We start from the raw sequence: 15,972 nt of genomic DNA, 5'->3' as shown, positions 1-15,972 counted from the left end.
CACCCCAGATCCAGGAAGCCCCCACCCCTGCCCCTGCAGGGGGGAAACCGGGGCTGAGGGGAGGAAGGGAAACGCCTTGTCATACACGCTGTGTTTGTTCTGGGCCTGGCTACTGACGCAAGAGGCCTTATCTTTGGGTCCTCAGACTGGGCTGGGCAGGGCAGATCTGAGAGTTAGGGAGAGTTGCCTCCACTGGCCTGTGGGAGAGAAGAAAGGAGAGGGAAGGTAGAGAAAGCAAGGAAGAAGCTGCTGGTTAGGCCCACTATGAAAACACTCATTCTTCTACTGCTGGTGCTCCTGGACTTGGGGCTGGCTCAACAACGGCTCCACAGGTGAGACCAAGCCCCCCGCTCTATGTCCAGCAAGGGCAGCGGCCTGCCCTCAAGCATAGGGCGGCCCTGGGAGAAGAAAGCTGATGGGGAAATGAAGAGGAGAAGACACTGAGGGCTGGGGAAAGCGGCCATCTTGTGTTGGCCTTGACCCCCAGCCCATGACATGCCATCCCTCTGCCCCCACCTGCCCAAGTCCCAGGGCCTGCCTAAGTCCCAGGGAGTGTCTCACATTAGTCAACCTGCAGCTGTGGTTGGGAGCTCAAAGGACCGAGTACTTGCCCAAGGGACTGACCATGGCTGCCCGCAAGAGTCTTTCTAACCCTTTAAATCAGCCCCTTATGAGGTTCGTGCACAACTGCAGACCATTTTCCTGCAAGACCTCAAAGAGCTCATCTCTGAGAGGGAGGCCGATTCAAGTCTAAGGTTCTAAGACTCTTCAGGAGCAGAGGCAAGACTGACGGGCGGTGGGCAGAGAGGGCACTAATTCTGGCCAAACTCTGGCAAGTTCTGGCAACGCTGCTGCCTTGCAGATCTTCTCCTGTGTGCTTTCCCAGTTTACCTCTGGGGAAATGGGGCGGGGCGAGGGATGGGTCTGAGAGAGGGGAGCTGCATCCCGACTCACATGGGGCTTTGTCGTCAGGGTGCCCCTCAGGAGGCATCAGTCCCTCCGGAAGAAGCTGCGGGCACGGGGCCAGCTCTCTGAGTTCTGGAAATCCCAGAATTTGGATATGATCCAGTTCACCGAGTCCTGCACGATGAACCAGGATGCCAACGAGCCCCTCATCAACTACTTGGATGTGAGGCATTCGGGGCAGGGGCTGGGGAAGGGGGAGAGGGGAGGATGGCTTGGCCTCTGGGCGTGGCCAAGTGTCAGGTCAGCAACACTGAAGGCCAATGTGGATTTCTCCTCTAGGATAACCCATAGGGACTGATCCCTTGGGCTCCTGTGGATCTGAATGAGCAAGCCCCAATGTGCCCAAATGTGTGGAGCTCTCTGCAAAAGAAAAGGCATCACAAACAAAAGGGCCCTGCTATGTGTCCTTGGACAAATGATTTAACCGTCACCAGCTTCCCTTCCCTGATTGTAAAACAAAAGCATTACTGCCTCCCCTGCCTTGCTCACAAAGCAATTAAGAGGAATCCTGCAAATGAGAGCTAAGGAAGTAGTAGGGGGTGGGAGACTTGATTTCCCCCCTTGTAGCCCTTTGTCTGCTCTTTCTACCCTCTGTTGCCGCTCCCCAGGCTCTGTAAGCTCCAGTCTGTGTTAGCCCAGGCTCTGGTCCAGAGAGCTCTCCCGAGGCCCCCTGGTGAGCCCCTTCCCCTTTCCCACCACCTACACTCTGCTCCCGTCGCTCTCTCCCCTATAGATGGAATACTTCGGCACCATCTCCATTGGCTCTCCACCTCAGAACTTCACCGTCATCTTCGACACTGGCTCCTCCAACCTCTGGGTCCCCTCCGTGTACTGCACCAGCGCAGCCTGCAGTAAGTAGGGCCAGGATCCCCAGCAGGGAATGGCAGCTGGGGCCTGGCGCTCTGAGGGAGGGGGGCTTGATTTCCAGAAACTGGCCATGCGTGCCACAGCAGCTTCCCCTCTCCACCTCGGAGTCTGCCCTGGGACTGCCTATGGCAGAAACAGGGCTGGGCCAGGGAGAGAGCTAAAATCGGACTGCCATCCAAGCTAGCAACTTTCATACTGACCAGAATTAATAGGAGAAAACTCAGCCACTGAAAATACAAACTCAATACGAATCTTTGAGTACACAATGACTCACTCCCTTTGGAACACCCAAAAGAATGTGGGGGGCAAGTTCCATTCAGATGGCTGTTTCTGGGCCGGTAGGTGGGTTGGGTTCTAGTGCTGACTATTCGCCTGCTTCAAGAGGGCTTGGTGGCCTATCCCAGGATATCAGAGGTGGGGCTGGTGGGGCACTACCCAGGGCTGGGTCCGTTTGGCCAGAGGTAACTCGGGCGTCTTTCTTAGCGTTGGAAAGGGAAGGGCTAAAGAAAGATGTCTTAGTCCATGCTGGATAAGTTCTAGAGACACAGTGTCTCAGAAAACTCCTAGATTGGTGTCTGCAGATTAGGCAAGGAATTGGGAGTCGTTGCCTGGAATGGCATTTGTTTATCCCTGGGTTTCTTCTGAATGCCAGGCTCTGACCCACACGAGTTGGCAGAGACTTTTGCTGGCGCCTAGTACATGACGCTTATCTTGGTGTGCCTCATGACGTCACTGTGGGTGGCCATGTTTGCCCAGGGACGACTAGTTGGTCCCCAAGTAGACCACCATGTGGCTAGAGAAGAAGTACTAACTCACTAAGGAGGGCCATGGCCAACCTTTTAGAGGCCCCCACTCAATCTTGGGAGTTGAGGGAAGAGATCCTGCATCTGTGGGGTAGGAGGGCAGGAACGAAGGCGGCAGGATGATGGCCCAGGCAACCACAGCATCCTTGCTTTTCCAGAGACACACGCTAGGTTCTACCCTTCCCAGTCCAACACATACAGTGCGCTGGGGAGTCATTTCTCCATTCAGTATGGGACTGGGAGCTTGTCTGGAATCATCGGAGCTGACCAAGTCGATGTGAGTACAATTCTTTCATCTCTTCTCTTTTGGCCAGAAACTTGGGATACAGAAGATTTTTCAGAGCCTTTAGGGGAAACCTTTCAAATCAGCCTCAGGAAGAGGTGGAAACAAGGAGCTGGCTTCCAGGGAAAGGGGGAAGCCTCACCAGGCAGGAGTAGCACTCCCTGCTTGAGACAGTGGCAATGGGCCAGTCTGCTCAGGGTGCTGAGTTCTGGAGTGACAGCACGGCGGAATTCCACAGAGAAACAGTGCACAGGGCAGAAAGCCTGGTGGCAGCCTTTTAAGAATCAGTAAAGGCAAAAAAAAAAAAAGAATGAGCCAAAGATGCTTTCAGTGCAATAAGGCAAGAAAAAAGAAACTAAGGGCATTAAGATTGTGAAGGAAGAAGCTATATTGTCATTATTCACATGTGACAAGATTCTATATGTAAAAAGTCCAAAACCATCTACAGACCAATTTTTTTTTTTAAAGCTTACATAAAAAAAGAAAATTAAGGGTGTGGGCACGTGGGGAAATCACTGTGCTCATTTAATCAAGGAAAGTTGGGTGGGGGAGGAATTCGCTTCAGACCAGAGGGAGAATCCGGGAATCTGAGACTCTGTGCCAAAGATCTCCCATGCGGCTTTCTTTCGCGTTTTCTCCCTTCAGGTGGAAGGACTGGTTGTGGTCGGCCAGCAATTTGGAGAGAGCGTCACGGAGCCTGGCCAGACCTTTGTGAACGCAGAGTTTGATGGAATTCTGGGCCTGGGATACCCCTCGTTGGCTGTGGGTGGGGTGACCCCAGTGTTCGACAACATGATGGCACAGAACCTGGTGGATATACCCATGTTTTCTGTGTACATGAGCAGGTAGGCCTGGCAAGCCCACCAAGGTGAAGGTCAATTCCAACCACAGGGAGATAACATGGTGCTGCTGGAGGAGCACTGGGCTTAGCAGTCAAACACCTGGGGTGGATCTCTTGCTTAACCTATTACCAGCTGTGTGACCTTGGGCTTACCCTCTCTGGATATTGAGGAAAGGGGGCTTGCCTCCCTTTGTAAACTGTCCCGCCTTGAACCAATAGGAGGAATCTCCGGGATTGGGTACTCACTTATACAGTGAATAAATATTTATCATCTCTTATTATGTGCCGACCTCCGTGCCAGGCGCGGGGAGCAGTGAGACAAGGAGGACGGTCCCTGCCCTCAGGAAGCTTGATTCCCGTGGGAGGAGGCAGGAAAAAATTTGAAAGGAAGCTGACAATAAATAATGGAAAGTTTAGGGCATAATAAGATGCAGTATTTACGTAAAATAGAATATTACTCAGCCTGAAAAAAGGAAGGAAATTCTAACACACGCTACAAGCGAATGAGCCTGGAAGACCTTATTAAGTGAAACGAGCCAGTCACAAAAGGACAAATGCTGCATGATTTCCCTTACAGGAAGATGCCCGGAGTAGTCGGATTCCCCGGGACAGAAAGTAGAATGATGGTTGCCAGGTGTGGGGGGAGGGGAATAGGAAGTGATTGTTGAATGAGTACAGAGTTTTGGTTTCACAGGTGAAAAGGTTCTGGAGACTGGCTCCATCACAGTATGAATCGCCTTAACACTACTAGAACCATACATTTAAAAATGGTTAATTGATGCAATCTTTTTAAAGATTTTATTTATTATTTGACAGAGAGAGAGATAGCCAGTGAGACAAGGAACACAAGCAGGGAGAGTGGGAGAGGAAGAAGCAGGCTCCCAGCAGAGGAGCCTGACATGGGGCTCGATCCCAGAACGTCGGGATCACGCCCTGAGCTGAAGGCAGATGCCCAGCCACCCAGGTGCTCCTAATTGATGCAATTTTTTAAAAAGTGCCTGTTGTAGTTGGAAAAGGTCATGAGGCTCACCTGCCTCTGGCCACTCTCGCCTGGAATCCTGGAAGGGTCATCTCACCTTCATCCCTGCATAGAAAGGAGATTTCTGACCTTCCTGACTCCTCTCCAGTGTGATCTGGCCTCAGCTTACCCTGTTTTCACGTAAGCCATTTTTCCCCGTTCTCCACTTCCACGTGGAGCGTCTTGAGTTTCCTTTATTAAACTGCAGTTGGGACCAGCCCAGGCAGAACCATGAGCAAGAGGGCAGGTGGCCCAGACCCTCTGCTGCCCCCCTGCGCCCAACCAGCCCGGAAAGACACAGGGGAGGACGGGAAAGAGCAAAGACTTTGCCGTCTGGCCGACGTGGACTGAAGCCCCAAGTCTCAGTTTCCTCAAATGGGCACAAGGTTGATGTACGAAATAAATAGGATTAAGCAGGTGAAATTCTTCACTCGGGAGCCCTCCACAAAGGCCATCAACAAACAGTTATTCTTCCCCCCACCTCCCTAAAACCACTTTCCCAAGATGCCCACAATACCCGGTTCCTTTCCCCTTTACCACTGTGCCTCACAGAACCCTGAGTTTTGTAGTTTTCTGATCCTTTTCCTCCTAAAAATGCATGTTTCATGTCCTATTTCCCCAGAATCCTGTCGGGTGCCTGAACATACTCTGAAAAATCAACACCAATGAAAATTAATAAATTTTCAAGCTCTACTAAGTCATGCTGCATTCCCATTAGCTTCCTTACTTTAACACGATGGAGTGAATTGTATGGAAACTCCAGGCACCATCAAAACAATAGTGGGAAAGATATTTGGGGGGAAAGCCTTTTTGGGGGGGTATGAAGTCACATGGTGTGTGCACACCCGATGGTCCTAGCCTTGGTTCTACATGACCAGAGCAGTTGCCCCCATCAACCTCCTCCCTAGCCTTTTTATCCAAGAAGCAAGAAGACATTGAGAAATCACCAAGCAAAGCTATTTCTGTACTTCTATCCTTTTGCCCAAAAAGGCCCAGATAACTAACCTGCAGTTGTCGGGAGCCCTGGTCTCAAAGCCCAGGCTGATATTTCTGCCTATCTGCATACTTGGTGTAGGTGACCAGCTTGTTTCTAGAGTAACCCAGTGGCCCTTCCCGGACAATCTGCCTTTCTTTCCATGTAGTGACCCAGAAGGTGGTGCAGGAAGCGAACTGATTTTTGGAGGCTATGACCACTCCCATTTCTCCGGGAATCTGCACTGGGTCCCTGTCACCAAGCAAGGCTACTGGCAGATTGCCCTGGATGCGTGAGTATTCTCCACAAAGTAGTTATGCTACGAGGCAAGAACGCAAGACGGGCACAAGGCAAATTGGGTTCGTTGAATTGACCTGAATCAATGTGCTGGTCCCTGGGAGAGGAGCCCAGGGGCTGCCGTGCAAGGCTGGAAGTGTGGAGGTGCTGAGCAAAGGTGCAGGAAGGGGCCACGGTTGCCAGGGCAACAGGCACGAGGTACCAAGTCTCAGCTTCCCTCCCGGTACACGTGCTGTGCCCTCAAGTCAACAGACAATAAATACAAACCCTCCGCCAATGACTTGGGGCTCGTTTCACTTTAATACACACATAGGGCCAGGGGTCAGTGACATGGGGGTACAGGAGTGGACTGGACTCAGATTTCGCCTCCAGAAGCATGTCCAGAAGATCACACACACACACACACCCCCCACTATCATTGTAAGGTGGAGGGTGGTCAGTGCTCCACAAGATGTGCCACCAAAGTGGCCTGGCAGACAGGGCAGGACAGCTTCTATCTGAAGAACTCCTCAAGCAAGGGTTTCATGAAGGAGGTGACATGGGCTGGGTCCTGACATGCATACATGCAGACATACGTGTGTGTGTGTGCGCACGCGCGCATGCGTGTGTGTCTGGGCATGGAGCAATCAGGGACGTGGGACCAGATGCCCGTCACATACCGAGCACTGTGTCAGATAATGCAGGAATTTAAAGAAATGCAATTCACGTTTCAGTTCCGCCAAGAATAAGCTTCTGCAAGGTGAGGGCACGTGCTAGCCACGAGGGATGTAACAGCGAAAAGCCTCAGTGCTCACTGTCTACTGAGGGTTTTTCAAGCCGGAGGGACTTACCCATTTATGGGTCATGATCTCATTTTAGGGGGTCATGACGTACATTTTTAATGAAATGGAATAAAATAGAAAACATCAGGGTGCACTTCACATACTAAGGTTGAGCCCTGTTTCATGAAATTTTTATTACATCCGTGCATGCGTGCATGCGTGTGTGTGTGTGTGTGTGTGTGTGTGTATTGGGTCCAAAAGTAATGTATTTCCTGCTATGGATCTCAGTCGCAGAAAAATTGAGAAATACCCATGTGTGAGACAGTCAAACTTGGAAATCATTACTGTATGTTTGAGAGCCCAGCAGAGGGTGAGAGCAGCTGGGGAGCCCAGGAAACTTCAGGGCTGAGGGGAAGGGGGACAGATGGGGCGGGGGCAAGGGGTTGGCTGATGACATTTCCTTTGTCCTCAGGATCCAGGTGGGAGGCGCGGTGATGTTCTGCTCTGAGGGCTGCCAGGCCATTGTGGACACGGGGACTTCCCTCATCACGGGCCCCTCAGACAAAGTCAAGCAGCTGCAGAAGGCCATTGGGGCAGAAGCCATGGATGGAGAAGTCAGTGCCTGCTGGGGTTGGGAGGAGGTGGGAACAAGGGAGCGGGGAGGCCTCTCAATGGGTTCTCTGTGTTGTGTTTTAGTATGGGGTGGAGTGTGCCAACCTCAATGTCATGCCAGATGTCACCTTCACCATCAATGGCATCTCCTACACCCTCCAACCCACTGCCTATACCCTGCTGGTAAGAACTGCTTCCTTGTTCTGCACGTCACAGGGCCTTCCCCACGAGCCCACCACTTCCTCTTTCCGTCGCCTGCACTCAGGCTGCGTTGGCCCCGAGCCCCCCTCCCATTTCTCCTGCACTGAAGTGGCATTCCTTCTAGAAAGGATGACGCTGTCTGTGGTGGGAAGACCACCGGCCTGGTTCTCTTTCAATTCCTGTCCTGCCATGAAGCAGCAGCAAACCTTGGACAAGCCACTTAGTGACGTTTTCTGACATTGTCGGCTAGGACTTTTCAACTGACAAAGTTTAATCCCTCAAAGACCCACTAAGATTGGATATTATTGTCCCATTCTGTGGGTGAGGGTGTTGAGACTCTGAAAGTTAAGAGGCTCAAGGTATGAGCTACTGGGGGAGGAGGTGCGGAATGAGGTTGTATCTTCTCATGTTCAGATTAGCATTCTTCTCAAGAAAGTGTCTTTTATTGCCATAGATTCCTAAGCTGTAGGGTGAGGTAGAAAGGGAATTCCTGGGGGAAATCTTTGATCGCTTCACACCACAGTTGGCCCAGATTTTCAATATCACATGCAGTTCTTTGGTGACATTCAACACACTGACTTGACTGGAGAGTCACCCACAGCAATTGTGTCAGAATGGAGGTGCTAAGGCGTAGAGGACTTTAGGGACTTACCTACCCCCCACACCTTGACCTCCATTAACCCCCGCCCCAAGCTGCCAAGCATAAACAGACAATGCGAGGGAAAACAAATGTCCTTTTGAAGTTTTTATTTAAATTCCAGTTAGTGAACATACAGTGCAATATTAGTTTCAGGCATACAATATAGTGACTCCACACCTCCATACAACACCCGGTGCTCATCCCAAGGGCCCTCCTTCACCCCCTTCACCTACTTCACCCGTTCCCCCACCCACCTCCCCTCTGGGAACCATCAGTTTGTTCTCTGTAGTTAAGAGTCTGCCTCTCTCTCTCTCTTTTCCCCTTTGCTCATTTGTTTTCTTTCTTAAGTTCCACATATGAATGAGATCATATGGTATTTGTTTTTCTCTGACTGACTTATTTCTCTTAGCATTATACTCTCTAGCTCCATCCACAGCATTGCAAATGGCAAGACTTCATTCTTTTACAACTGAGTACTATTCATATATTTATATGTATATATCCCACATTTTCTTTATCCATTCATCAGTCAAAGGACACTTGGGCTGCTTCCATAATTTGGCTATCAGCTATTGTGGATAATGCTGCTATAAACATCTGGTGCATGTATCCCTTTGAATTAGTAATTTTGTATTCTTTGAATACATACTTAGTAGTGCAATTGCATAAAAATCCTAGAAGAGAGCACAGACAGTAACCTCTTTAACACTGGCCTAGCGACTTCTTTCTAGATATGTCTCTTGAGGCAAAGGAAACAAAAGTAAAAATAAACTATTGGGACAACATCAAAATAAAAAGCTTCTGCACGGTGAAGGAAAAAATCAACAAAACTAAAAGGCAGTCTATAGAATGGGAGAAAATATTTGCAAATGGCATATCCAATAAAGGGTTAGTATCCAAAATATATAAAGAACTTACCAAACTCAACACCCAAAAAACAAACAATCCAATTAAAAATGGGCAGAAGGCACAAACAGACATTTTTCCAAAGAAGACATCACTTTTTCCAATTGTTAAATGGGAGGCAGGGGGCATGTATGACAGGTGAACAATTCTCAGAATTGTAGAACTTCGAAGCCCAGGTCCACATATGCAAAACCGCGCAAACACAAGTGGAGGTGTGTGAAGTGGGAGGAAGAACCAACCAGCCAACGTTGTGACTGTCCAAGGCCATTCGGTAGAGTCACCACCACTACCACACAGTACAGCCTCCGGGCAGCACTACTTCCCTTTCTCCCTCTACGTCGCTTACACCTTCTTTCCCACCCCAGGACTTTGTGGATGGAATGGAGTTCTGCAGCAGTGGCTTTCAAGGTCTTGACATCCAGCCTCCCGCTGGGCCCCTCTGGATCCTGGGCGATGTCTTCATTAGGCGGTTCTACTCAGTGTTTGATCGTGGGAATAACCGTGTTGGGCTGGCCCCGGCAGTCCCGTAAGTCGCGGCCTTGTGCCTGTGCCGGCCTGCCTGCCTGCTGCCCCATGGAAAGACAGCCATGCCTATTAGATTGGGGCATTCTTCACAGCGGTCAAAAAGTCATTTTGGGGAGTATACAGTTGTTCTAGCCTGCAACTTGAACTAGGTCCAAATAGAGCACGAGAACACACACACTCTGACACACTTCACACACACCTCACACACCTCGCACACACCCGTATACACATCACCTCCACTGCGATCATGATGCAAGAATTAAGTTGTACACCCATACTTTTTATTGCTTGTTGCTAACATTTTCTTTTGGAAATCTCCTGACATGTACACAAGCAGATGATAGAGCAAGAAATCCCCGTGCACACCCCCTCACCTTTCATAACTCACCCACACGTGGCCAGGCCTATTTTATCTGCACCCAGCACCTCTCCTCTCTCCAGCCCACCTGCCTGCATTATCCAGAAGCAAATTCTTAGCATCACATCATAAATCATCACAGCCAAGATTTATCCATAAATCCTTGTAATTTTCTTAAATAGGCAATCAGCGTTCAAATGTTCCCTATTTTCTGGGAAATGTTGGGTCATTTTTACTGGTGACTTGTGCGTATCAGGATGCAAATAAAGTTCAAATCTGAACTGTCTCTATGTCTCCTTCCATGTGCAGAGTTGACCGCATTCTGAATTCTGTGGGTTGAAATCCAGAGGGTGTCATGCAATGTGGTTCTGAGTCCATCTTTCCGACAAAAGGCAGTTGGCTCTAGAGCCTGGTTTTGTGGCAAGAATATTTCATCCACAGTGCTGGGTACATCCATAGTAGCCCATCGGGGGCAGGTAATGCCTGGAGCCTCTTCATTCACAAGGTTAGGATGGACGAGTGGGTTCGGGAGCTGTCAGGCATCCATCCATCCATCCATCCAAGACCAGTTTCCTTCAGCATTTTACCCAAAGGTTTCATAACCACTAAAAATTTTTCTAATTGTCTAATTCTAGTTTTTAGAGAATTTTTAGAGAGTTTTTCTAATTCTATTTTTTCCTTCTGTGTTAGCCAGAGTTCTATTAAAAACAAACAAACAAGTTCATCAACTATTTGCTTACCATTAGGTAGAGCTCATGCAGGAAAGGTAAGCTTACTTGGCTTTTTCCCTTTCTTCAACAGCTTTCAGAAAAATGAAAGTGTTTCAACTTATTGCAGTTTTTTTCAATATTCAAATCACCCCACGTTCAGCCAGCAGGTGCCCATTCAAGTTAGTTTCTGTGAACTTTTGACTTGGCCTCAACATGAAAAGATGTTCCAGGCCCATTCCCAAGGAGTCCTGTCTCCTGGTTGTGTGCTCATAAGTTTGTTATAAATAAACGTATTACAGAATGTGCGAGGAGAGGATATGGGGGGTGAGGGGCTCTGAACCCACCCTTGTCTCCTATGGGGCTCCAGGGCCCAACCTATGGGAGCTGACATGCTCAATCGGGTCTGAGTTGCTGACCCAGGCTGGTGGGATCTACTGCCACCAGAAACAAAAGGTCTTTCTTTCCTTCCTTTTGTTCTTGCTTTTTGCAAAATGCAAGCATCTTCAGGGTTTTACTTATTATAAAATATGTTAAAATCCTTCCTGATCCTTACCCTCGAAGATAAGCATTATTATTAACTTAAAGTTGTTTTATGCAGATTTTTCCTTTGTATATACAAAGATAGCCAGAGGTAAGGAATTTTTTTTTCCTATAAAAAAAAGGAATCATAGGGGCGCCTGGCTGGCTCAGTTGGTGGGGCATCTGCCTTCGGCTCAGGTCGTGATCCCATGGTCCTGGAATCGAGTCCCACATCAGGCTTCCTGCTCTGCGGGGAGCCTGCTTCTCCCTCTGCTTCTGCCCCTCCCCCTGCTTGTGCTCTTGCTTGCTCTCTCTCTCTCAAATGAATAAATTTAAAAATCTCTAAAAAAAAAAAAAAGGAGTCATACTACACATACTCGTCTCTAAACCGCTCATGTAACAGATTCCACATCAGCACGGTCAGCTCGTTTCTGTAACATCAGCATGGGGTCCATTTATTGATCAAATCCTCTCTTAATGAAGCTTAGATTCATTTGGGTTTAATTCAACCCAATCCCATAAATATTTATTTTGTGCCAGGCGCTGAGTCACTCTAAGACCCTCAAGATCAGTAGGACAGATCCCAGCTGTCACACTGGCATAGAGGTCATGGAAAACACACCAAGCTGACAGTCAGATGACCTGGATTTGCACTTGTGCCCTGTCCCAATCAATTTGGTGACCTTGGCTGGTTACTTCGTGTCTCCGAGATGCCCACCTCACAGAGCGATGGGTTTACATGGATGGAAGCACTTAGCTCATAATGTTAGCTCCCCTCCCCCTCTAAGTATGAGGTCAAGGCAGATCCTCGGTTCACAGATACACACACGCTTTTCTGGTTTTGTTCTTTCTTTCTTTTCTTTTTTCTTTTTTTTACTAAATTATTACTTCCAGAGTTAATTCAGAACAGCCTGATCCAAATAAACTATCAAAGCAATATAACAGAGCAGTTAACATCACAGGCTCTGGACTCACACAGGCCTGGACTTGACTCTTGACACCCGTTGTGGGAACTCTGCACCTCAGTTTCTTCATCTGTAAAATGGACACGATAACAGTAACTATCTCATGGATTTATTGTGAGGATCCAATACCTACATGGCATGTGCATAAACACTCATCACACAGGGACCAGACCCCCACTCCGCATGGGCAAATCTCACACCGGGCATAGGGGCCTAGAGTAAAAAGGCTCTATGACTTCTCTAAAACAAAGCAGCCAAGAGCCATGTGGGAACCGATAGCATCCCTGCAGGCTTTCTCCTTAAAGGTGCTCTCTGCACAGTGGGCTACCCTGGTGGATTGCATGTGCAGCCAGGTCCCTGTGGGTCCAGGAGCCTGAGTGCTGGAGGCCTGGGGCATGAAGGTGATGCTTCATCTGTGCCGGCAGGAAGTGAGAGCAGGCCGGAGGCTTCCCAGAGCCAGTTCTGCTCTGAGCACGCTGCTCTCTCGAGGCAGAAGTGATGCTTTCAGTCCATGTGGACCAAACCCTGCTGGCTCTGCACCTTCTTAGCCCTATTAGCTGCTCTGGGTTTTCCAAAACTGACCTTTGCTCTTTGTGACCTTCACATCAGTGGTATTACCCCAGAAACTCGGGTCCTTGTCCCCTGTGCCATGTCTGATCCTAGGTCATAAACCTCCCGGCAATTGGACAAGAGCTTTGGCCACGCTTTGCTGAACCCTGGGAATTTGTTAAAGGTTGTGTATTCAATTCCCTGGGGCTGCCATGAGCAAGTACCCCACACGGGGTGGCTTAAAGCTACAGAAATGGATTGTCTCACAGTTCTGGAAGCTAGAACTCCAAGATCGAGGTATCAACAAGGTCATTACCTCTCTGAAACCCGAGGGGGAGAAACTTCCTTGTTCTCCCTGGCTTCGGGTGATGGCTGGCAGTCCTTCGCGTTCCTTGTCTTAGAGCAGCGACACCTCAGTCTCTGCCTGTCGTCCCCTGTGCGTCTGTCTCCGTGCCTCTTCTCTTCTGACCTGAGTTGTATTGGATAAGGGCCTCCCTACTCCAGTATGAGCTCATCTCACCTTAACAAATTACATCTTCCAAGACCCTCTTTCCAAATAAGGTCATTCTGAGGGACTGGGGGTTAGGACTTCCGCATACATTTGGGGGAAACACAATTCAACCTGTAACAGAGATGTCACTAACTGCTCTTATACTTGATTTTCAGCTTAGTAAAGTCCTTTCGGGAGATTTTGGTATTTTGTCTTTCTTTCCTTTCTTCTCTTTATTTTCCCCTCACCAAAAAAAAAAAAAAAAAAAAAAAAATCTGTAAATTAGACAGAGCAGGTTTTATTACCCTGTTTTCTAAATGAGGATATTGGAGTGATGAAACGTGAAATGATTTGTCAAAAGTAGTAGTCAAAGTGGAATCCACGTCTCCTGGCCCCTCATCCCTGTTCCTAATTTTTTTAAAAAAGATTTTATTTATTTATTTGCCAGAAAGAGAGAGCACGCACAAATAGGGGAGCGGCAGGCAGAGGGAGAAGCAGGCTCCCCGTGGAGCAAGGACCCCGATGCAGAACTCGATCCCAGGACTCTGGAATCATGACCTGAGCCGAAGGCAGATGCTTCACCCAGGCGTCCCCCCTTCTTCTAATTTATACTCCTTCCCCCAAGCCCAGGTATCTGTCAGTTCAGCATGTCGCCAGGGCAAGGATGGCAGGTAGATTTTGGTCAGTCCCCCCAATCACATTTACCTTTTAAAATAAAAATGGATTTGTTGCTGACAAGTCAACGGTTGCTGATCTCAAGAGGCTCCAGACAGCTTCCTCCTGTCCGCTCCTCTCTGGAAGTGAGACCCTGCTGAGAGGACTCCTGGGAACCTGCTGTGTCTGGGCTGGGCATCGCCCCCTTTGAGGAGTGGTCCCTCTCCTGCTCCACAGGAGCCTGGCGGGCTGGCAGTGCCATCATCAGCACCGACATTACAGGGAAGCACACAGGCCTCAGTCACACCCACCAAACTCTCTCTCTGTCCCTGGGAATCTGAATGTTGAGTGGGCCCCACAGGGAGGACGGGTGCTGGGGCCTGGCAGGCGCACAGAGAGAGCGCTTCCGAGTCCCCCGAGCCAGACGGCCCGCTACCCTGCTCTGTCCTTCCCAAGGTCGGGCGTCCCTCTTCCTGCTGCTTCTGTTGTTCTCAGCGGCAGCTCTGGCACGGGCATCCCGCCGTAGAGGGCGACCAGACCACTGTCCCGCCGCGAGGGTCCGAGAGCTCGGGACTGTGAAGCCTGAGCCCTCCTCCAAGCCAAGCGGGAGCACGCGAACCAGCCACCTTGGCTGGGGAGCCCGTCCAGGAGAACTTGGGCCTGAGGACGGCAAGGGGAGAGCAGACAGGTGCGAGCTCACCGCCAGACCACAAACCTGGGGTGCGTGAGAGACACGCGAGGCCAGGCGTCAGGGCCGGAAGGCGCTTCTGTTCCCCGGCTCCAACGGCTGCCTCTTGCTTTCTCAACACTCGCCAGGTTGTGACGTGACACCAACTTCTGGGACAGAGACACCCCCAAATCGCAGTGTCTTGACGCAAGAAAAGTCTCTTTCTCCCACGAACCGTCCAGGTAAAGAGTCACACAACTCAGGAACGGGGATCCCTTCCGTCTCGTGGTTCCCACAGGCCCTAGGACCTCAGAGTCACTCTTCGCGTGCCACGGACGGGGCGAGTGGCCGATCCCACCGGGCGTCTCCACGCACCAGATCTGAAGAGGCGCAGGTCCCCGCGGGGCGTTCCCTCGACGGCTATCAGCTGAGCGCCGTGAGGGCGGGAACTCTGTCCGGCTCCCCGTTCTCCCCGCTGGCTCGGCGGGATCGGCTGCGGGGCGCACAAGCCGCGCAGCGCGGCCGGAGGCGTGAGGGCGTTTCCCGGGCGCCAGTCGCCTCTGCCGCCACACGCCTGCGCCGGGATCTTTCTCTTTCTCCTGCTTCCTAAATGTGGGCGGGTTTCCAGCTCCTCCTCAGCCCTCCCGTCTCTCCTCCCTCTCTCCCCTGCACCCAGGAGGTGAGGCGCCTCCGCGTGGCTCTGGCCTATGGAGACCACCCCCTTGCCGACCTTTCCAAGCAGTCGGTCTGCAAACCTCCGACCTTTCCAGGGCACTCTTCGGCCCTCCTTTCCCTCGGTGCGACCGGAGCTCTACTCTGTGACGCCTTCGCGCACGCGGCACGTTTACGGAGCCCGAGGCTGCTCCAAGTTCCCTGACAGGGAATTTTTTTTTTTTTTAATTCTGGAGTCAGAAGCTTATATTTAACATTTTGCTGGGAAGTTCAATGCGAAGGAAGCAAGAGTGGGAAAAGGGAAGTGAGGAAGAGAGAGAAGGGAAATAAATATAAGAAGGTGACTTTCCAATCCGACTGCACACTTGCAGCGCGCACAGCTGCGGCTCGGTTCCCCAGGACATCGCCAGCAAGGCCGTGTGGACGGGGCGCAGCTGAGAAGAGTCCCGTGACAGGTGGTGGGGTGGCAGGTGAGTGTGAACTCTCCATGGGTTTCTGCTTCCTCCTGTCGGCGCGGGTCAGAGTCTCGCCCGCGGGCATGTGTCCCTGCACTTCCATCGTGTATTCCTGGCCTCTCCCGGAGGCTGCTGGGGGCCAGGGCCTCTGCCAATCTACCTGCCCGGACGCGCCCGGTGTCTGCTTCTCCTGCGTTGGCGCCCTGCTGACAGGTTCCTTGACCCGTGGGGGGAGCGCTG

General features: G+C 50.6%; 1 protein-coding gene across 2 annotated transcripts; it reads left to right on the top strand.

The window, feature by feature from the left end:
* The first annotated feature begins 208 nt into the window (after nt 1-208).
* Nucleotides 209-10,325, top strand: CTSE (cathepsin E). 2 transcript variants are annotated; one of them, XM_026480493.4, is made up of 9 exons: nt 209-332; nt 973-1,129; nt 1,700-1,817; nt 2,795-2,913; nt 3,565-3,764; nt 5,921-6,043; nt 7,282-7,423; nt 7,506-7,604; nt 9,534-9,777. In XM_026480493.4, exons 1-9 carry the CDS (start codon nt 265-267, stop codon nt 9,696-9,698), a joined length of 1,191 nt encoding a protein of 396 aa, XP_026336278.2. In that variant the 5' UTR covers nt 209-264; the 3' UTR covers nt 9,699-9,777. The 2 variants fall into 2 exon arrangements, with proteins under 2 accessions (XP_026336278.2, XP_057171247.1); XM_057315264.1 differs by lacking the exon at nt 7,282-7,423 and having other exon boundaries at nt 9,534-10,325.
* Nucleotides 10,326-15,972: the final 5,647 nt, after the last annotated feature.

The sequence above is a fragment of the Ursus arctos genome, unplaced genomic scaffold (genome assembly GCF_023065955.2).
Source record: "Ursus arctos isolate Adak ecotype North America unplaced genomic scaffold, UrsArc2.0 scaffold_2, whole genome shotgun sequence".
NCBI lineage: Eukaryota > Metazoa > Chordata > Mammalia > Carnivora > Ursidae > Ursus > Ursus arctos.
Note: the sequence above shows the minus strand (reverse complement) of the source record. Positions and strands in the feature narration are given on the sequence as shown.

Coding starts and splice junctions, on each gene's coding strand:
- CTSE (XM_026480493.4), top strand. CDS start 265: ATGAAAACACTCATTCTTCTACTGCTGGTGCTCCTGGACTTGGGGCTG. Junction 1,818..2,794: donor CTGCACCAGCGCAGCCTGCA/GTAAGTAGGGCC, acceptor TTGCTTTTCCAG/AGACACACGCTAGGTTCTAC. Junction 3,765..5,920: donor TTTTCTGTGTACATGAGCAG/GTAGGCCTGGCA, acceptor CTTTCCATGTAG/TGACCCAGAAGGTGGTGCAG.